Source organism: Lethenteron reissneri, chromosome 66 (genome assembly GCF_015708825.2).
Source record: "Lethenteron reissneri isolate LAM-NWPU_2019-01 chromosome 66, ASM1570882v1, whole genome shotgun sequence".
Classification (NCBI taxonomy): domain Eukaryota; kingdom Metazoa; phylum Chordata; class Hyperoartia; order Petromyzontiformes; family Petromyzontidae; genus Lethenteron; species Lethenteron reissneri.
Genome location: NC_083844.1, coordinates 2,706,448 through 2,728,525, shown reverse-complemented (window position 1 = coordinate 2,728,525; position 22,078 = coordinate 2,706,448). Strand labels below are relative to the sequence as shown.

Here is a 22,078-nt window from a genome sequence, read left to right as displayed (position 1 = left end):
GGAGATAATGTCGGCAGCCAACATTTCCTCAACCGCCTGGCGAACATGGTCCTTTTCCTTGGGACTTGGCCTATACGAATTTTGACGTATAGGAGCGGTGTTACGCATATCAATAAATATGGTGCTGCAATAGTGACGTGCAGCCAATATCATATTTCTCCTGACTAAAAATATCAGCAAATTCCCGGAGCAATGCACGCAACTCGCCCCGCTGCTCACCGGACAACTTAGAAGTTTCTTTACACAGCGCATCCATCCAAGCCTCATCTGACTTGCCTCCCCGCTCCACCATGGCAACGACCTCTGCGGCTATATCGCTGGCCTCCTCACAACACGCAATCGTCATGTGGGCCAAGACCGTAACCGCCTGGACCACCACGGTGCCCAAACCCGACGTTCAACACTTGCAGAAAGGGATCCTGGTCCCCCCATACTATCGTTTGGGCCCCCACCAACGCGAGACCCCGAATCACTCTGTTTGAAGGGGTTAAAAGGACCCCTCCAATCGTGTCTGCGTGATCAAGCTGCTTCTGCAGCCGCAAAGGCACCAACATCTGAGCGCCTGGAGGAACCATGACGGTCTCCTTCACTAGGGCCTGAACCGTGGCATCGGGCCTCTTCAATCAAGTTGGGGACTTCAAAAATGCCAACCGCCGCCCCGAGACCAGTTCAATACACCCTTTATCCATGAGGATCTAAAGGGGCATCCTTCTGAGGAAATCGGTGCCCAACGGACAGGGTATGGCCAATGTTGAGAAACCAACACTGGCCCCGCCAATTAAATGTCCCCAATGCGTACTGTCGCCAATATCTGGCCAATAATACCCAAATTCCCGCCATTAGCGGCAACACATGCACTATTCACCGGATTAAGACAACATGACCTCGGCAGCAAAGACTTATAAATAAGTTCTGAAATTATACTAGCCGACACTCCCATATCAATGAGCACCCTTAGCTCGACACCCTGCACGAACCCGACAACAGTGGACGATCCCACCGCCGCTGCCACAACACATTGTGCCAATGCAGTCCATGGCCCCACGCCCTGCGGCCACCCATTACATGCCGAAATCCGACGTTCGCGTACCGTGACATGATGAGGGATAGCAGTGTGCGAACCCGATGCGCTCGAACAGGGAGATGCGTGAAGTGACTGTGGTGGCCGGGTGTTTGATGCATCACGACTTTCCTGTGGGCCCGAGGAAGCAGAGGTCAGCAGGGCAGAGGAAGACGAAGGCGAGGAGAAGACTCCAGCAGCACGATGGGATCCCACTCAAAACGACAGCCCTGAGGTCCCCTCCCGGGGTTCCTCTTATACTGTCAGCATGGCCTGTCTCCGACCCCGGCCACGCCCCCTTCTGGAACCTACTAGCAGGTTCTCGATGTGCCCTTTCCGTAACCTTTCCCCTAGATCCCTCTCTGGTCTATCACGTGGCCTGCTGTCAGTCAAGGCTGCTGTAAGCTGCAGATCCCCTTCCCTGCCAGCAGCCAGCGCTATGCTGCTACTTGACCGATTCTATGTCACTACACAATTAACCAAAAATTCGAATTGCATAGGGTACATACATCTCTGCTGATATTTTACCACGAAATGCAAGCTTGGTGCAAGGCATCAAAACAATAGGTTACCATGGGAGTCCAGTTAACCATGACAGTCCAGTTTACCATGGTAGTCCAGTTTATCAAAATGCCTCTTCTTGTAATTGTTGTTTCCGACTCCCTGGCCTCGGGCGTTTTGCAATGAGGGTTTGCCCCATCAATGAAGTGCAAAGTTGGGAAGGGCCATCGGCACCATCACCAGAGGAAGTTGTTTTGTCATATATAGAAGTGATATATATATATAGAGGTTAATACTTCGTTGTCTGAAATATGTAGGATTTTAAATTCATGTTTCGTGGTGGGGTGTGATTGGTCAATTGGTGGATCGAAAATCATACCACTGGACTGGCAGATCCATGCAGGAGTTACCCAACTTGATCAGGAAGGCGACTGCCACTCGCAGTCTCAGACCTTTTACCTTCAAGGGCCTTCCTTCAGGGTCTTACAGATACGTTTGGGATCACCTTGTGAATCCAAGGATGTCCTGAAAATACTGGTGTTTAGTCTGCCTTAATACGCTGCAACAAATTAGTTTGTTTCAGCAAGCTTTCAGACTGCGTTTCTGAACTCACGGAGATGCATTCAAGATAAGCCACAGAAATGCGATTGTTTGTCATGCAAGCCAACCTATGGATCATATCATAAGCCACCGTAGTCTGCGCTCTTGTACTAGAGGAATGGCAAAACTGCGCAAAATCTCTGGCCTGAGGCAATTTTTTTGGTGGCTATCAAGACTTCAACATTGGCGGTCAGCTCATGAACATATTTATATGAATGCAAGAATAAAATAAAATAAATCACTTTTTACGTAAAAAAATACATGCTTCTCAATGCCCAGCGTTTCGAAATGCACGTTTTGTTAATCGAAATTATTATTATTATTCACAATAAGAAGTTTTGTTGAGTTAGATTGTGTAAGTGTAAATGTGTTGTTAAACCCGTCGCCACCACCCGACAGCCAATCAGTAAGGTTTGTCACGTAAACAAAACATATTAATTAGTTATTAGTTCCCGGTAGTGTGTTGGAGAGTAACCCACAACTACATTACAATTCCAGTACCCTTGTGACGTTTCGCCGATAATTACAATTCAGCCTCATCAGGCAACAGCCAGAGTTGGGGAGAAATCCTTCCCCTGTTTCGGTCTTACACGATCTAACCTAAAAAAACATTTATTATGAATACTATTGGTTTGTGAAAGCCTCCTACCTGTTAAACTGACAATCATTATTATTATGACTCCCGTCTCCCAGCCACAAGTATGTGTTATAACCCCACCATTCCCATCCAAATAATTAATATATCGTAAATGGAATCCACCAAACTCATCTATTGTTATTACTCTCAAAACTGAAGCTAATTGTTTTGTCTCTCTTGTTCCTTCATAGATCGACTGAGCAAGAAGTTCCCCTCAATGCCATTCAAACATAGCAGTCATCTATTTTATTTTTATTTTTCCAGGTATTTATGTTGAACTTCTTTTACACCGTGCGCAGCCAACCATGCAGATCGGAGGTGTGGGAAAGGCAAGGCCCCACTGCTATATGCAGCTCTTTTTTCAGAAGTCATCTTGCCACAAATGATTGCTCAACGAAGTGGCTTATTGTCACGTGGACATTTTTAGCAGCATACAAATACTCTAAACGCATGACGTAGATTTTAAATGTAGAGAAAAAAAACGGAGGATCCGGAGAAAAATCTATGCTATCATGGAGAATGAGAGAGAGAGACACCGCACAATTCCAATATACAACAGGTATCGTCCAGGTCGGGATCAAAGCCACGACTTCCTGTATACTAGGCAAGGTAGTGAACATCTCTTAGCCACCGTGTTCTCAAGCTCGACGAGACATCTCTCTCTCTGGGTCACGGCCGTGTTATCCAATAGGCCAAAGTAGGCACTGTGCCTAGGGCTGACGAAAACAAAAATGTTACAATGTTTTGTTGTTGTTTGTACGATAAAAATTTTTACCAAGATATCTTCTTGAATAAATATATTGATATAGCAAGGATAGGCACAGTGTATCAACAAAAAGGCAGAGTAATTTCAATCGTTTTTTTTTCATAAGTTGCGAGAAATTAACATTGTAGGTGGACTTTTCGAGATGTTTTCATTGCAAAATTATCAATAACACCTATTGTGTTTTTCGCACAACCAAGCGAGTGGGCAGCAGTGCCAACTGTAGAAAGTTATCACTGACGGCCTACTAACAGAAGTGCCTATGCCATTGGAACCTCCTTTGCCAGTAGCAAAATGATAATTGGCTTTTTATCCTTTTATCTGGCAACAAAACTGACACCTTTTTTTATTAGGAGTCAAGTTTGCATTGACCACAATACCTGCGGTCAGAATGCAAACAAAAAACACAACTCTGATAATGTATGCACTGTCCTTGAAATTGATTGGTCCACAACCGAGACAGCTTTTCTTATAGCCTAGTCTCACATGGTGTTGGACCAGATAACGCCAAAAGGCGCACTAGTGCGTCAGAGTACGAGAGCTCGGGTAAGCATTTACACCATTGGAACCTCCTTTGCCAGTAGCGAAATATGATAATTATCAGAAGTGCCTATGGCCTACAAGAACCTTCAGGCTTGCCTTGAGTTGGTTATTAATGGTCACTTCCAAGCTGCATCCTAAACAAATGTCGAGGAACAAACATGCAAAGGAGGCAGAGCTGTCTTGCTGCCAGATGAACTGTCATGGGCGACGTTTTAATCCACGGGAACAGCAGGGTCCACAGAAACTTCGATAATTAATCATTCGTGGAATGGCGTCCTATGACACATTATTTTATTGCAAAATAAGTGGATTCACCGACGTGTTTGTGCGTCTCCGTGTTGCATATATCGGGTCTTGAAAAATGACTAAAATAAGAAAAATGTAGTGAAAATGGGAAAACGGATAATGTTCCAAAGTTATGTTAATTTATACAATTATGCACATAATGTATGCTAATTAGATCCGTTATTGTATTATGATATGCAAGTGCATGCAATTATGCTAAGGTATTCAATTATGATAATTGGGTTCTGCCTCGTTGCCCTGGGTTGCATTATCAATCCGGATAATACAATTAATGGTATGAAGTTATGCAAGTGTGATGTTAGTATGCTAATTAAGCTCGGCTTCATTGTCTAGGGTTGTATTATCAATCGGGATAATACAATGAATTTCACTTTAACTTTACTGATTATGTTTTAGTATGATTATGTCAGGTCTCATAATTCAAATCTCTTCGCAGGATACAGTTCTTATAATCAAGATTATTATGTATGAACTTAGGAAGGCACCACTCAGACACTTCTGTGTTAAGCAACTTTAATCTCTAAACAAAAAAAACATAACACTCGAATATACGAACTCTTTTGCTTGGAATAGTCAACAGTACTCCTGGAGATGTTCTCCTCATTGATCCGTACATTTAACCCTCAATGATTACGTTTGTTAAACTGGGTAACAGAGCAATCTATGAATTCCTCAGAGTAAAGCAAGCATATACGGCGATAGGAAAAAGTTCTTAAAAATGAATGTAACAATATTCATACGAACAGCAATAAAGAAACATGTTCTGAAAGCAAAAGTAGACTTCAATGGATTCATTGATAAAATTATGCAATTAACGAAATGTCTTGGAACAATGGTGTGCGGCAGTGTGCCTGCTTGTCTAGCAAATGCTTATCAATTGGTTAAGGCTTCAATAAATTGCGGGCAAGATTCTGTGATAAAAAAAAAAGATTTCAACACAAGTCTCCCTGTGAGTGTGTAGATACGTAACATAAGTTTCGAAATGTTTAGTTTCATCAATTAATTCATTGGTACAGTTATGCAATTAACAAAAAGAATGACTAAAATACTTCTAAACGACCATATCCCACGTGAATCAATGGGCAGCAATGTTTTTCATGATCAGCTAATAGTTGATGCACCACCTTAGGATGGCCACCCTTTTTGAAACACAGATAGAACTTTGGAGTACTCTTATTAGTCCCAATATGCCCGTTATGTGTGTGTGGGTGGATTGTCTCCTAGCTCAACTCTTTGCGTTAAGCAGACGTCGAGGTTGGGCATTCCTTGTTGCGATGAGTGGTGTGTGTGTGGGTGTATCATACACACGGCTTCCTCACTCTCTCTCGCTCGGCGGCAGCTGCAGGCTCCTTTCACTGCTGGATGAGCTGAGTCAGCACGACGCTTGTCTTTGAAGGTGCTCTATTCACGCTCGCAGCTCGTCCGCTAGCAGCTGACACCCTTCCTCCTGCTCGTACTCTTTGGCGATGCAAGATGTGCTCGTAGCTCGTTCGCTGGTGGCAGCCACCCTTGCTCGGTGGAGCTGGTGGCGCTGGCTGCGCGCTCTCTCCTGCTCCGTGCTCTCTGGCGGTGCACGATTGCGCTTGCAGCTGGTCCTCTGCGATGCTGGCTTGTTCGATGCTTGGTGCTTTTCCGCCCTTCCTCCAGGTTGATTGCTTGCCGTTGCTCGTCACTCTTTCTTGCGAAGCCACGGCCGGTAATGTGTTGTCATTACGGGCAGCCCTGGTTAAAGGGATGTAGTACCAGCCCTAGCGGGGCTTGGGTGAGCACGGGTTAGCTCGGAGGCACCGCGAGCAGTGTGCGGTGCGGGCTCCCTGTGAGGGAGCGAGAGGGAGCATTAGCCAGCCAGGGTTACTTTGGGGCATGATACACTGGTTGACCTGCTGTCACGTGACCGGACAATATTGGAGGGGGGCCACCGGTGGACGGGGGCCGAGGGGTGGTCACGTGGTCCAAAGGAGCTCTCGGGAACCTTCGAGAAGGAGCTGGAGAGGCCTGGAAGGTGGGCGGGACGAAGGGCGGAGCCAGCCCCAGCCTGGGGGCATATAACAAGGGCCCTGTGAGTAGCTCAGGGTTCTTCGTGTGCTATTGTTACGAAGATCCACGATGGGGAGAAGGAAGCCTCTAGCCACGCGGTCCGGGACCCAGCTTGTGGTCCGGACTGGGATAGCGAACTGTGTCTAGTTCTGTCATTTCGTGGTTAGATGGGCATTCAAGACCCGAGTGTAGATCGTGTTGTGTTACGTGTTAATGCAAAAGAAATAGTGTTGCTCCAAAGATAATGGCTGCGACTCAGTTGGACTCACTACACATGCACACAGCCCATTCATCACAGACCCCCCCCACCCCATGCCAGTGGAGATTCCCTACACATGTTGATCGGCGGAGCCAACTTTTGAATACCTCCTCATGTAGCGTTTAGTTTTGCGTAACAGACAACACATTGAGTCCGGTCAAGCAACTACAGAATTTAATCAGCATGGAAGCTCTCGATATAGAGGTGAGCTCACACACAATACTAGGGGGTGACTCGATTGAGTCTCTGTGTACAAGTGTAATAAATCCCGTTCAGACGACGTCGTGACTTCAGAGTTGTTTATTCATTTTGCGTTCACATCCTTCCACCGCATTCGTACACTCGGTTCCCTTGCTCCTTCCCGCTGCTGGCTGACAGCGTGAGAGAGACTGCCGCGGCCCGCCACGTGGCTTCCCTCTTCGTTCCTACACACACTGACCACGTGCTGTCTTTCTCCACCCCTTATAATCCCTGGCCCACGTGATACCACGCAGCTAATCCTCAGCCACACTCCTGGAACTTTCCAGAAGATACTGTCCAGCTCCAGGGCCACGCCCCTGGCTCGACTCCCCATTGGTTGCGGGCTGAGGCCGGCAGAGCCTATCATTATCATCCAGGTGTAACCTCACATTACACAAGCTGACCTCACTGAGTCTCTGTGTACAGGCTGTCCTCACTGAGACTATGTGCAAGCTTTCCTCACTGAGGTTCTTTCAGAGAGGTTATCGGTGTCCTCGAACATAATTGATTATAACCGATCCAATAATCGTATCGTAGGCCTGCCTCCATTAGACAGCCAAATAACTGAGGTTATTTCTTGCATAGGCCACGGATTTTTGCGCAATCCCTTATTCCCAAAACGGAGTGTTACGAAAGGGAATTTAATAGATGTCCGCTGTATCGCAGCAAAAGACGTGAGTCTGCAATCACTCTCCGACAAGGCGACTTGGAAGCAGAGCCGTTCGCGTTGTAAGCTGTGTTTGGACAGCTTCATGTGGGTTTTTACTTATTCAATTTTTTATGTTTACGAGCGTAAATGTGTATCGGCGTCCTTGTCAACGTTGAGCTGACATTCGGCAACTCACGTTAGGTGGTGTTCTGATAACTTTGATCCATCCATCGTTGTGCAGTGGTTGGTGCGAACGAAGTTCAACGGACATACACACGTGCTTTACGTTTATCTATTTTAAGTATTTTTTGTAATTTGCTTTCCTTTTCGATGCTTTGCTCTGGTATCTTATTTTATTTGTATTGTTTTTTGTTTTAACGCTCTGACCCCGTACCCCAACTGGACATGAAAACGATCCTCAGTAGCTTATCTGGGTATCTACAGGATAAATACATATTCTGATATCAGGTGTGGAATATGCGAGCCATACGACTGCATATAGAGTTGTGTGTCCGGCGTACGAGAGCAAGCTGTTGCTAGATATTAACTCCCTCGCCTGGTATACAGTAGGTTGTGGGTTAGATCCCGACCTTGACGCCTGCTGTACACTTGGAGTTTGCAGTGTCTCTCCCCGTGCTCACATGGATTTTTATCCGGGTCTTCCAATTTTTTTCCCCTCCACATTTACAATCAACAATCACGCGTTTTAGAGTATTTGTCTTCTTTCCATTTGAACGTAATGATAGGCCACTTTGATCGAGCCATCACTTGTGGCCAAGAGCTAGAAAGCTCAGTGGGCTTTACCTATTCTTTGGGTCTTTCGGTAAAGTCACGTAGATAGATTCAAATTTATAAAAAAAAAAATAAAAAACGACGACGTTTAGATTGCAACACAAGCAGTCGTCTTTAGGCGGAGAGAAAAATAAAACTAGTTTAGTTTGATACCGTGACATCTGGTGGTGAAGCACACTGGACTGAATCAACTTCCTTGCGGGGAATCGCGTGACACCTGTAGTCTCATTGACTGGCCTCGGGCAAATGTCACACCGCATGTGGCCGACTCGCAGTGAAGACTTCAGTCCGTGAGGTCACGGCACCCATAAGTCCGGATGTGCTCTGCAGGCGATCACCCGAGGTGTCAAGCTCGTCCATGTCAAACCGAATCACACAGATCCGGTAAGACGGCTTTACTGTGGGTACAGGGCCGTATTATCAAATAGGCCACAGTAGGCAAAGTGCCTGGGGCCTACGAAAAATAAAGGGTCCACGAATAAAAATGTTGACCATGTTGTTTTGTTGTTTGTATGATAACAATTTTAACCAAGGTATCTTCTTGAACAAATATATTTATATAGCAAGGGTAGGAATAATGTATATACAAAGAGGCAGTCGTGTCAGTCGGTTTTTGAATAAGGTGAGATGAATTGCTAAATTTGCAAATAACATCTTATAATGGTGTTTTAGCACAATCTCATTCTCAATAGAGAGCAGTGCAAAGGGAAGACAAGCGTTTTTGTCCTACGGTTGGTTGTAGAGATATTTTTTTAATCAGCTTTAGCTTCGAAAAAGAAGGCTCCCTTTCACAATTTGAAGTATCGCTTAAAACAAGCGGAGTTGCAGCGGAGGTAGTAACATGAGCAGCAGTACCAGCTGTAGAAAGTTATCGCCGAAGGCCTACGAAACAGAAGTACCGAGGGCATACAAGAACCTCAATCCGGCCCTGTGTAGGTGGCTGCCATGCAGGTGTCGTGGTTAAACTTCAGGAGTGATGTCTCTTCAGTGACCTCGCTGGCATGCTGACTGCAGACTCGGGATGAGATTTTTTTCACGCCCAAGAATAGCCACAAGATTTATAGTGGCTTCGCCCTGTAGTTTTCACGTCAGAAGTGTCTGCTCCAGCCTTCTTCAACTGCGGCGTGACAATGGCTTGACACTGGCTAGGTGAGGGATCGCCCTTCAGCAACTACAGACGGCAAATGAATATCGCTCACAACGAGCGGAGCGCCGGGCGGATAAAATGCACCGAGTTGGTACAGTGGTGCATCTGCCAGCCAACTCAGTCAAATCGATGGCACCAGGATCTGTTCCGCGACCTCCTGCGCCTAGCCTGGCACAGCAGTAAACCCATGGCACCTGGGTCTGTTTCATAACCTCCTGCACCTAGCCTGGCACAGTGGGGAGGACAGTTGGTGCATCTGCCAGTCGTTTCAGTCAGTCAAACCCATGGTACCTGCTGGGTCTGTCGCGTGACCCCCTGCCATCGGGACTTCAACACTTCACGTGATGGCCTCAAAGTGCACCTAGCCTAGCACAAGCGCACGTGGTGATGTCACCGCCACTTAGTGATGCACGCCGGTTCATTCCTTCAGTCTGGAAGTTCGTTCTCCCCACCGAATGCCACGATAGTCGCATACACCGTTGTCACGTCCTCTACGGGAGCTCCGTGAGCCTGCGTGCCAGGAGGGAGAGGCTCCGTTTGAAGGCTTGCATACACGATCTGTCGACATACACGCACACAAATTCACACATGAACACCAATACCGCCACGTATAAGTGATGAGGTCATCACGACGCCTATGCCAGGCCAGGTGCACTCAGAGGCCCCTTGCAGTATATTAAGGCTCTCTACTAACAGGTCATGGGCTGACTGCTATGCCATGCTAGGTGCAGGAGGAGGTGACGGGATAGACCCAGGTACTATTGGTTGACTGCCGTGCTAGGCTAGGTGCAGGAGGAGGTCACGGGCAGACCCAGGTGCCATCGGTTGGCCGACTGAGATCACTGGCCGATGCACCACCTATGCCCCCTACTTTGCCAATTTGCTCCACGGGGAGAGAGACACGCAGACTCCAAATACACAGCAGGCATCAGGGTCGGGATCAAACCCACGGACTCCTGTATACCAGGCGAGGTAGTTAAAATCTCACCATGGGCAGAGAGAGAGACACCACAAAATCCAAATACAGTATACAACAGGCGTCAGGGTCGGAATCGAACACACGACCTCCTGTATTCCATGCAAGGTAGTTAACATCTCCTAGCCACCGTGGCTGGTAGCACCTACGAAGATCGACACGGCACACCGAGAGGGTAGGTTGTGGCCAACGCGCTTGTATGGTGGAGTTTTCCCACCATGCCGTGGCGGCGGGCAGCAAAGGGCAGCAACGCAAACCACGCGGCTCCACTGTGATGCAAAGATGTTGCCGTGGTTTCATTGATGAGCAGCACAACCCAAGGTGACCTGCACTCTAGAAATTTGATGAAATCCCTCCATACCCCCCCCTTCCCCCAGAGGCAGTCGATCAGCAGGTCGCCTGTGGTGGTGGGGCAAAGTTTGGGTACTCCCACCTCTTCCATGGGCGCCACGGTGGCCACCAACTCCACCACCCAGCTAAATATCTACAAACAGGGAGATTGAGATCGATTTAAGGATAAGGATTTCACAAACCTCACTCATCTCCAGCTCCACGGGGCGCGTTTCTCCAGCAGCAGGGTGCAGCGTCTCGTCCGAGCCTTCCTTCCCCTGTGCCGTAGGGTGACCCTCTCTGATACTCCTTCCACCACCACCTTCACCGCTGCGGCTACAAATACTTCTGAGTCTCCTCCAACAGCACCAATCACTGTTGTGGCAGCAGTGGCGATGGCACGAGTACAGAAGCACCAGCAGCAACAGAAGGAAGACCAGAGTCCACACCGTTACGGCAGGTATAAGATACGGTCTGGCATTTGTAGGTTGAGTTGATGTCCCTGCCGATGCTATGACCTGGGTGGCAGAAGCAGCGGTGCCTGTGGGAGAAGAGGACACTGCTGGTAAACGGTTTTCTCCAACCGAGGTTAAAAGTGACCATGCACCACGCATGTGTCGTCTGTGTGTAAACATGGGACCAGGATAACCCTGCCACGTGTTATCCTCTGTGAGCAAAGGCTCGGCGTGAGGTTGTGTTGCGATTGGGGGGGGGGGCTTACTGAACTGAAGACAAAAACAAAGCCACAGTAATAAAAAAAATCAAGCCACAGTAAAAAAATGTTCGGACGCAATCCATGCAAGAACCAAAAGTAATGATTTCACAACATTCATTTGCGTTTTTGTCCTGATAGCTGCCTGTCAGTTTATGTAATCCTAATTCATTACTGTCGAGGATAAACGCATGTTATAGTAAGCTTTACATATATCTGTGGGGACCTTTTTGCCAGTATCCAAAATTATGAAAAATAATGGATTTTATCCTTTCTGGCAATAAAACATGAGTTGTGTTAAGATTTTCAAACACCAAATAGATATATATTGCAAGGCATCGAGTCTGCATAAACCACATGTACTTGTGGGTCCCATAAATGTAACTGTATAATGTAGTGATATTTGCATTGTCTTGTACTGGCATTCTCTGGTCTGACACTGGTGGTGAGACAAGGCCATATAGAAGGCTGTCTCTGGTGTAGGCCGATCAGTTACCAAGGCAATGCATATGTAATGTGAGGGTACACCTGGGTGATTAAGTGGTCGCACCTCATTGATAATGATTGACTCTACCGGTCCAGGTCCATAACCAATGGGGAGAGGAGTAGGGGTGTGGTCCTGACGTAATGTGAAGGTGACACCTGGAAGGAGATGATTGGCCCTGCTGGCTTCAGCCACAGGAAATGGGGGGACGAGTTAGGGTCGTGGTCCTGGGACCGGAGGATGGGATCTGGAAGATTCCAGGGAGGTTACCCAGGACTGGCTGAGAGGCACCACGTGATCCAGGGATTAAAAGGGGTGGAGACGGGCAACACGTGGTCAGAACTGGAACGAACGAAGGGAGAAGCCACGCGGGAGCGTAGGTCCAGAGCCTGGCATGTGGCCGCGACGGTAATCTCTCTGACTCTCTATCCCACCCTCTCACGCTGTCTGCCAACAGCATGAAGGAGTCAGATAGCAGAGGAGCCCGTACGATGAGAGCTGTGGAAAAAAGTTACTAAACAAACCTGATTCCAGAAGTTGCCTCCGCGACCTTTATTACACATACATTGTTTGTTTGCATGTTTTGCCACAAGTACGTGTGTTTAATGCAGACTTGATGCCTTGCAAAACACATCTACGTGGTGTTTGAAAACCTTAAAAGAACTCCCGTTTCATTGCCAGACAGGGTAAAAACCCATTCTTATTTTTCATAAATCTTTACATTACCCATACGTGCACATGATTTTTCTTCACGTGTTTTTCTCTCGTTGAGAGCAATCCGGGGTACAAGGCATTCATTGTCGCGATTTGATTCAACAATCAATCATCCGTACATTGTGGTGAATGGAGTGGCTTCTGGTGGCTAGGGGGAGGGCAATGTGAGCTGAACACATAAGAGCAACATGCAAGTATAGAATCATCGAATCCTTACACATGTCATAGGATGCATGTTTTGTGACTCAAGATACATTAATGGATGCACCGTTATAATTGTGCAGATGCATCCATACATTGTGTAGTTTAATGCCATTGAATGAAGCATTGATGTGAAGGCATACGTATGTGTGTGTACGGTTTAGGCATTTCATTACATCTCAAACTTTGTAGAATTACCTGTAGAATGCACCGCCAAGTTGTGAGCCATCTGCAGAGCGACAGCCACTCTTTGTATCCTAGTGATGCCACTCGTGATTGCTGGGACTTAAATCTTTGATTAAGACATTCCCATTGCGAAGGTTGCCAGAGGAAAAACCATCACGTGGCATAGGAAAAATGGCTGGCAGGAATGTGATATATTGAATTTGACAATATATAACCTGTGGAAAAAGATACATTGCATGTTTAGCAATTTGTCTTAATAGATGCACATTAGAATGTGTTTATACATACCAGGGCCGTAAGAAGGTTCGTCTAGGTGGCCCGAGGTACTTGTTTCATAGGCCTTCAGTGATAACTTCCTACAGCTGGTTCTGCTGCCCATCTTACTACCGCCACTGTCACGCCGCTTTTTTAATGCGGAACTTCGTCCAGCCGCTGGATGGATGTCGTTACGGTGCCCTCATTCGACTATGTGCTGCAGATAAGCAGAATTAATTTGAAATTATTGGAAAAAAAACAAGGTAAGCCTAAAAATATTATGAACTAAAATGTCAACAATTTTTTTACTACGATGATCATATAGGATTACACAGCTTTAAAAGGATGCCATTCATATTCATCGAAAACAAATTAAATGTTCTGACAGGACGACCGCATGGTAAGCGCCATGTTGCTTTACTTTCGTTTAAAATTGACTGTTATTTTAGGTGTAATATGCCTCACTTACAACGAGTCAACGACTTGTTACCACTGCAAATTAATTGGAACGAGCAGCCATAAAAAATATATGCATTCAAAAATATATCTTAGTTAAATTTTTTTTATCATAAAATGTAATGTAATAACACGGGCTGCTGACGGCAAAGTGGTGTAATGCGAGCGTAAATGGGCCGGCCGGATGTGACGATCCGAGAGGGAGGAGTCAGGGTCACGTGGAAGAGGGTGGAGTCAGGGTCACGTGGGGGAGAGGTTATAGGAAGGAGACAGGAAGACATCTGGAGAGTCGAGGGAGTGAAGAGGGAGACCACGTTGGGTGGCCGCCGTGCCCTCAGCTTGGAGGCTGAGGGGGCTCACCTGACGGCGCCAGCCAGCGGGGTGCAGAGAGAGCAGAGGGAGAGTGCGCGGGGCGCACAGGGCGTGCGAGGTTGCACGAAGCAGCAGTGTAGCTGCAGAGCTAGCGGAGGCTAGCACAGGGCGTGCGAGGTTGCACGGAGCAGCAGAGTAGCTGCAGAGCTAGCGGAGGCTAGCAGAGGGTGCGAGGTTGCACAAGCAGCAGAGTAGCTGCAGGGCTAGCGGAGCAGCAGTGTGGCTGCAGAGCGGAGCAGCAGGGTAGCTGCAGAGTGCGCGGGGCGCAAGGAGAGACGACGCTGGGCCGAGGAGGAGGCCAAGCGGGGTGAGCGGAAGACGAACACAAATAAAGGACCAACGGAGATCAACATCGTGTGATGGAGTCCTTTATTACATTGGTGTCAGAGTGGACTTTTTCAAGGCAAAATAACATCGAGGAAGAGGGCCGAGCACTTGAAAAAGCATAACCCACTTGTTACGTCTTCCGACGACGAAGAAATGGCCGTCGGCACACGTCCTCCAGCGGCCACGTGGCGGTCCAACTTGCATCGCTGCGGGCCATTCTGCTGGATTTTGTCACCCTGGTGGCACCGGCGACGAGGCCGGATCGGCCACGTGACGGGCCTGGAAGCGGTGAGCCTCCGAGTGGGGCTGAGCCGTCCGCCATTGGGGCCTGGCCCACGCTTCCCGCCTCTCCAACACGCGGCAGGGCGCCGCCATCTTGGGTGTGGTCGGGGAAAAACGGCGGGAAGCCGCCATCTTGTCGTCGCCGCGGCGGGAAGACGCCGCCATCTTCAACATCGCGGCGGAGAGGTGGCCGTGCGCTGCCATCTGGAGGCGCCGCGTGGTGTGCAGCCTGTTGCTGAGCTGCTGTTTTGCGAGCCGCAAGGAGAGGACGCCGACGCTGCTGCAGCTGGGGCGGGAGCTCTCCCGTCCTGGCTCGTGTGCGAGACACCGGAGCAGTCAAGTCACCGAACGAGTTCTGCGAGGCGTCTCAAGTTACCACCCTACCGTCCTCTGCTTGCTGCTGCCCCGGGCGAGTCGTAACATTACGCACCCGGCCCTAACACACACCTCACCTATCTAGCGTGTGCCAGGGGGGCGATTGTTGTCATGTCTCGAGTGTGCGGAGCGCGGTTCGGGCTGTGTGTGTGTGTGTGTTGACAATGGACGCTATCTGCTTGTTTGCTCGGTGTCAATTAGTGTGTGTGCGTTGCGGCAAGGAGATGTTATCTTCATGGCGAAGTTAATTATTAACTCGGTTGCGTCGTGTATCCCGCGTTGCTACCATCTCGTGGGTTGCCGTGTGCGACGTGCTAAATTGAAAAAAAAATATTTTTTTGGTGTGTTGTTGCTGCAAGGTGCCGTGTGCGATGTGGTTGATTGCAAAAGAGAGAATATTTTTGTTGTTGCAGCAAGGTGCGACAGGGTTAATGGTGTGTTGGTTGCCTGCAGATCTGCTTGCTATTGTGCTTAAATGTACGCTTGTGATCGGGATATGCTGACTGCATGTGCTGTTTATGTGATGCCGCCACCACGAAGCCGTTCGGCAGGCGCCCGACCCCCGACCTCACCACCACCAAGCAACGGAGCCAACCCCTCGTCCCCCTCACCTCACCTCACATGAACACACCCGCACGCATCCCCCCCCCCCCCCCCCCCCCCATAGAGCTGGAAGGGAAGGTCACCTGATCGACCGGTTTTTATCCGAGAAACCCTTATCGGGATTAACTCTCACGGTTTCCGGCGATCAGGGAATTGGACGACCTCCCCCGACACTACTTTGCACCGCGGCGCTGCGACCGGCCTTAAGATGGTATGGCCGCGGCGAGGGGCATTCGGCCACCGCGGTTGAAGCGCATCCCCCACACACACCACCCACGTGTCGACGGGGCAAGCAGGGGAGGGATGGGACAGCATGAATAGCGGGACCGCAGGGGCTCTTGCGCATAGTCATGGAGGGTTGGGATAATTACGCTTGAGCGTGCAGGCACCATTGTTAGGGGGGGTAAGGGATTAATTAGGATTTACGCCGCCCACGCCGCACATTGATTAGCATATCAAAAGCGCCCGGAACCGCCGTGCGCGAGCCAATTGTTAAGGAAAAACTCAGAGCCGCATCCCTTTGATGTAGGGAGGATAAATAGGGGGCGCAAAGGGGAAATCGCTCTCTTACTCCAGCGCCAGAGGACCAGACGCGGCTCCAGCCCAGCGACCCGAACGTCCGTGCGACGCATCGAGGTACGCTGTTAGCACAGGGAGCAGCAAACCGCCGTGGGCACCCCAACAGTGAGTAAGGAGGTACAGTAGGGTCATAACCGATAAATAGGGAATAGGTACAGGTTTAGTGGAATAGGCCAGCCTCGTCGACTCACTGATTTAACATCAATTACCAGGTAGCAGATAATAAATCATTAATAGCGAATCGTGGCCTCGTGTGATCTCGTGAGCGGTGTGAACACGTGTAGTGCTGCGGCTCGCCTCGGGGTAGCGCTGCGCGGAGTGGCGCATGAGTGGGTGTCGCGTGTGTGCAGGTGTGTGCACTCGTAGTGTGGGGGAAGGGGTCGGTGCGTCCGCAGGTCCCCACTCCGTCTATCGCCGCAGGGACTCGCGCAGTGTGAGGGCAGCGTCATTCGCCCTCCGACCCCTGACCCCCGTTTAATAGCGCGGGATTTATGGAGAGACAACGCAGCATTTGCAGGTGAGCGAGAGCGTGCGGCGAGCTATGCTTCTCACACAAGCTCGCGGAGGGACGGACAAGGGAGGGGAGCCGTCGGGCGATGAGCCCAGCGACGGCAGCAGCTGCTCACAGAGTAGCGAGGGGTCGACGAACAGCAGAGCCCCTGCCATAGGCACGAAGCAGGGAGGGACTTCGGGGACCAGCGGCCCCAACATTTACACTGTTCTGTACGGATACGGAGTGCGGTGCATTGCTTGACCTTTGGGTTCGGGATTGTCATTAATTGTGCGTACCCGTTTGGAAATTGGTAAAAATTCGGGGGGGGGGGGACCCAAAAATTTGGTTGTATGGGTGTTTATGCACACGAGATTGCATGTGTATTCATGGGTAATTGCGCTTGTTGAGAGAGAGGGCGCGCGATGATGCTGTTCTTGGTGACTCTGCTGTTAAAGGTGAAGGGGCCGTAAATTGCCGCCAAGTGGCGTCGCTCATTCTGTTGATTGCATGCGGCCAGGGGTTGCTTTGTGAGTCGGTGTGTGTAAGAAATGTGTTTGGTCAAATATAGGTAAAAATTCCCCCGATACGACTGCTGTGCGCAGTGAGCTGCGGCTGTGCGTCCTATCATTGGGGGGTTGTTAAAACGTGACGGGGAATGTGTGTTGTGCCCCCAGCAAAGGGCAGCTGGGGTGCACGCACGGGGAAATCTGGCGACGTGTTCGCACGTTGGCCCGCCATTTTGAGTGCGCGCCAGAAATTGCGACGATGCGCTTTGCGCAGGGGGCCGCCATTTTGAGCGCGCAGGGAAACCCTCGGTGGGGCAAATATTTCATCTGCATATGCCTGCCATTGTTGAGTGGGTGATGCACGAGTTGTGCTCACATCGGCCTATGGCTGATGGCTGACCTGACAGCCTGGAGGCAAGACACTCCGTGATATGTCTCTAATTAATGGTCCGTGTGCTCATATGGCTCGGGGAGTCGTGGTTCAGTTGTGCGGTAACAGACTGAACCTGGTGTGCCGGGGGCTCACGGTATTCCGGAGTGGAGGTTTTGTTACGTGCCAGCGAACAGGGTGACCTGGCTGGCATGGAGCGGGGATTCTCTATGCGGGTCCTCCAGCGGGAAGGGCGCGGACTTGTTCTGCTCTGGGTAGGGCGTTGTTGAATGTATAAGGGAACATTGCCTCGTGGGGGGGGTCGATGGTGTCTGGCCTTGCCGAGGGATGAATCTTCCCTTGGCTATAAAGCGTCAGACTCTAAGATGCTGGTGTGTGTCCATCGCTGATGGGATAGTAAGGGAGGAGCATGGCCGAGTTGCTGCTCATACCCAAAATTGCACTAGCCGAGAGTATGGTGAGTGGATGCTGCTGTGGTTTGACGACCACGGTGAGGGTTAGGGCGGGTTAAACGTTACCGCTGGGGAGCGTGGCTCTCTCCACGCGAGGGTGTGCGACTGGGGGCTTTGTTGAGAGTGACAGTGGGAACATGCTGTGTACGTGAGATGTCTGTGCTGGTCCTCAAGGGAGGACTGCTGGTGGGCAAGAGCAGGAATTTTTGTTGTTGTTGTTGTAGTCACGTGTAAATAATATTGTTGTTAAAATGTAAATACTGGGGCGTCTAGTTTGGGTATTTATTGGGGTTTTCTTAAGCGGGCCGGATTTACATCATCTCCACTACCCTGGGGCCGGGTGGCTGTCGTGTACGACATGCGGATGTGCATTGTTATGCTGTGCCTCAGGGGGTTGGATTCTCCTTCTCGTCACAGATCTTCGGCGCCTGCCACACTGGGTGTTACGTGGTGTGCTAACTGGATGAGGACTTAAAGGAGGAATTGGGCGCCCGTTCGTCATTCCTGCTCTACCAGTTGCTCTTTGACGTTGGACTTGAGCCGAGTGGATGGAACAGCAACATGGACACGCTCTATGACACCACATTCCTGGGTTATGCGCGTCGGCCATTCTTGCGTGTCGGTTGCCGTTGTTGTGCATTGTTCCATTCTTATTCTTGTTGTTGCGCGGAGGACGGGCCGGTGTTCTGTTCCGCATCCTGATCCCTCCCCTTTCGTTACTTGTGTTGTTGTTATAATCTCCGTTGTGTCTGGGGGACTCCTGATTGTGATGCCTTCGCTCGCATTATTTTGTCCTGTTTTAGCCGAGGATGGCTGGATTTTTCTTTACGGGGGGGGGGGGGGGGGGTGGTGGTGTAATGCGAGCGTAAATGGGCAGGCCGGATGTGACGATCCGAGAGGGAGGAGTCAGGGTCACGTGGAAGAGGGTGGAGTCAGGGTCACGTGGGGGAGAGGTTATAGGAAGGAGACAGGAAGACATCTGGAGAGTCGAGGGAGTGAAGAGGGAGACCACGTTGGGTGGCCGCCGTGCCCTCAGCTTGGAGGCTGAGGGGGCTCACCTGACGGCGCCAGCCAGCGGGGTGCGGAGAGAGCAGAGGGAGAGTGCGCGGGGCGCACAGGGCGTGCGGGGTTGCACGGAGCAGCAGAGTAGCTGCAGAGCTAGCGGAGGCTAGCACAGGGCGTGCGAGGTTACACGGAGCAGGAGTGTAGCTGCAGAGCTAGCGGAGGCTAGCACAGGGCGTGCGAAGTTGCACGGAGCAGCAGAGTAGCTGCAGAGCTAGCGGAGGCTAGCACAGGGCGTGCGAGGTTACACGGAGCAGGAGTGTAGCTGCAGAGCTAGCGGAGGCTAGCACAGGGCGTGCGAAGTTGCACGGAGCAGCAGAGTAGCTGCAGAGCTAGCGGAGGCTAGCAGAGGGTGCGAGGTTGCACAGGCAGCAGAGTAGCTGCAGGGCTAGCGGAGCAGCAGTGTGGCTGCAGAGCGGAGCAGCAGTGTAGCTGCAGAGTGCGCGGGGCGCAAAGAGAGACGATGCTGTGCCGATGAGGAGGCCAGCGGAGTGAGCGGAAGATGAACACAAATAAAGGACCAACGTTGATCAACATCGTGTGACGGAGTCCTTTATACAGGTAGGGACAATGTTCCACACTGCCCACCAGGGATTTATTGTCTGTCTGTTTGTCTGACTGTCTGTTTGTTTGTTTGTCGTGCATAAATAAATATATAACATAAACAGCTCTTTGATTGGTGGAGACCTACTTCCGGGTACGGAGAGGGGAGGTGCCTAAGGGAGGAGGGTCAGGGGAGGGGCCTAAGGGAGGGGGGGTCAGGGGAGGGGCCTAAGGGAGGGGGGGGCGATAGTTAAGGGGGCTGTCTTTAAGGGGGCTGTCTGCCTGGCTACCTAAAGTCAAGTTATACAGGTAGGAACAATGTTCCACACTGCCCACCAGGGATTTATTGTCTGTCTGTCGTGCATCTTATTCGCTGCGTTAACTCTCCCATGCCACTCGAGGCCATCTTGGTGCCAGTCCTTTCCCACCCCACCACCTCTGTGCTCTCTCCCTCCCCCACCGATGGTGCTTCAAACAATGGCGAATAGGCTTGAACGTAAATATTAAGAGTCTTCTATTAAGAGTCTTCAAGGCGGTACGTGACTCCACAGATATTTGCTTTATCACTAAAAACACCATGAGTATATTGATAAGCTTTTTTCTCGTATCTCTTGACGCAGAATACGCTGCCTATGCACATATACTATCGTATTGTAAGTTAGAGTATTGTTTGTATCTCCTGCACTTTTATTATCGATTTTTACCGTTTGCTTATGGAATATTGTATTGATTCCTAAGTCATGGAATCTATAATCTTCTACTTTTGAGTACTTGATCAAACTGCTTGGCGCATGGCACGCATTTTTACAGACGCATGTTGCAATGTCATTGTTCTGATCATTATAGATACAATATAAACAATATAATAAACGTACACCACTTGGTCAAGCCACTGCTAGATGAAGGCCTAACCACGCCATGTGAGTCATTGAGCTTGTTTTGACCATATTTCACTCATTGTGGGTGTGCTGAAGATTGGTAATGCTTTTTTTAATAGGCTTTTGTGCATGCAATTATCGCAACACCCTTAAAAATCCAATGAACATCCCTAACTGGACATGTGTGCATGGTGGCATTGGCTGCCTGTGGCCATGTACTTTTTGAGTACTTGATCAAACTGCTTGGCGCATGGCACGCATTTTTACAGACGCATGTTGCACTGTCATTGTTCTGATCATTATAGATACAATATAAACAATATAATAAACGTACACCACTTGGTCAAGCCACTGCTAGATGAAGGCCTAACCACGCCATGTCAGTCATTGAGCTTGTTTTGACCATATTTCACTCATTGTGGGTGTGCTGAAGATTGGTAATGCTTTTTTTAATAGGCTTTTGTGCATGCAATTATCGCAACACCCTTAAAAATGCAATGAACATCCCTAACTGGACATGTGTGCATGGTGGCATTGGCTGCCTGTGGCCATGTTTACGATTCAACTGGAGTCCCCCCCCCACTCCCCGCACACTTTCCAGTTTTTCAATTAATTGTGATAGATTTACAGTCATTATTTCATTATTTTTTCCCATTTTGACCATCTCTATTTTAATTCATACAGTTATTTTTTTGGTTACTTTACTTTCTCCTCAATTCAACATTGCAAAAATGCAAGTAGAGTTTTAATTAGGCTTGCCAAAGACACATCGTGACTAAAAGGGATAATAGCAAGTGGACAGAACTTGGGATGGAATGTCAACCGATGGAGAAAACACGTGTGAGAAAATAACCACCACAGAGATGAAGCAATGAGATCATCTCATGCGCATGAGCTGGGTGGATCACAAGATCATGAGGGATGGTGACAATATCGGGGAAAATATTGGGGAACCTTTTCTCCCAGCAGTAGATTGAGCATGGCTGATGATGATGAACATTGGCATGTAATGTACATGCATTGTAAATAATCTAATCTCACGTGACTTGTTTATTTGTCAGGAGCATAATCAATTTCAGTTGATGAATTTATTTTATGTGCCTACTCAACGCTTTGGGTAGTTGCTACATTTGTGGGTAAGACACGAGGTTGCCATTTCTTAATTTGAAAAAAATAGGTTTGGCATTTCTTATTTATAAATTATTCTGGCATGATACATACATCGTGAGTGTGAAAATGGATAATTGACAGTATTTTATTATAATACAGCTATTATTGACAGTATTTGAATCTTATACAGGGAGGAACAACAGGTTCCACACTGCCCACCAGGGATTATTTGGCTGTCTGTCGTGCATATTTGTCTG

At 49.1% G+C, this 22,078-nt stretch overlaps 1 protein-coding gene and 1 long non-coding RNA gene across 6 annotated transcripts in view; one reads left to right on the top strand and one right to left on the bottom strand.

Annotated features, from left to right (window-relative positions):
• Positions 1–22,078, top strand: part of LOC133359978 (butyrophilin-like protein 2) — a 155,288-nt gene that overhangs the window by 34,533 nt on the left and 98,677 nt on the right. For 2 of the 5 annotated variants that reach the window (XM_061578548.1, XM_061578546.1), the window contains one exon: positions 2,990–6,986. The exons of 1 other annotated variant lie outside the window; for it this stretch is intronic. In XM_061578548.1, coding sequence (XP_061434532.1) covers positions 2,990–3,075 — 86 coding nt within the window. In that variant the 3' untranslated portion in view covers positions 3,076–6,986. Of the gene's footprint in view, positions 1–1,212; positions 6,987–22,078 lie in introns of those variants that run through there. 2 more of the 5 variants (XR_009757201.1, XM_061578545.1) reach the window with 2 other exon arrangements.
• The window catches only part of LOC133360002 (uncharacterized), a 32,761-nt gene continuing 17,810 nt past the window's right edge, over positions 7,128–22,078 (bottom strand). The window contains exons 2-4 of the long non-coding RNA XR_009757203.1: positions 13,150–13,352; positions 11,044–11,381; positions 7,128–10,092 (exon numbers count right to left, since the gene is read on the bottom strand). This is a non-coding gene — a long non-coding RNA (uncharacterized LOC133360002). The remainder of the gene's footprint in view (positions 10,093–11,043; positions 11,382–13,149; positions 13,353–22,078) is intronic.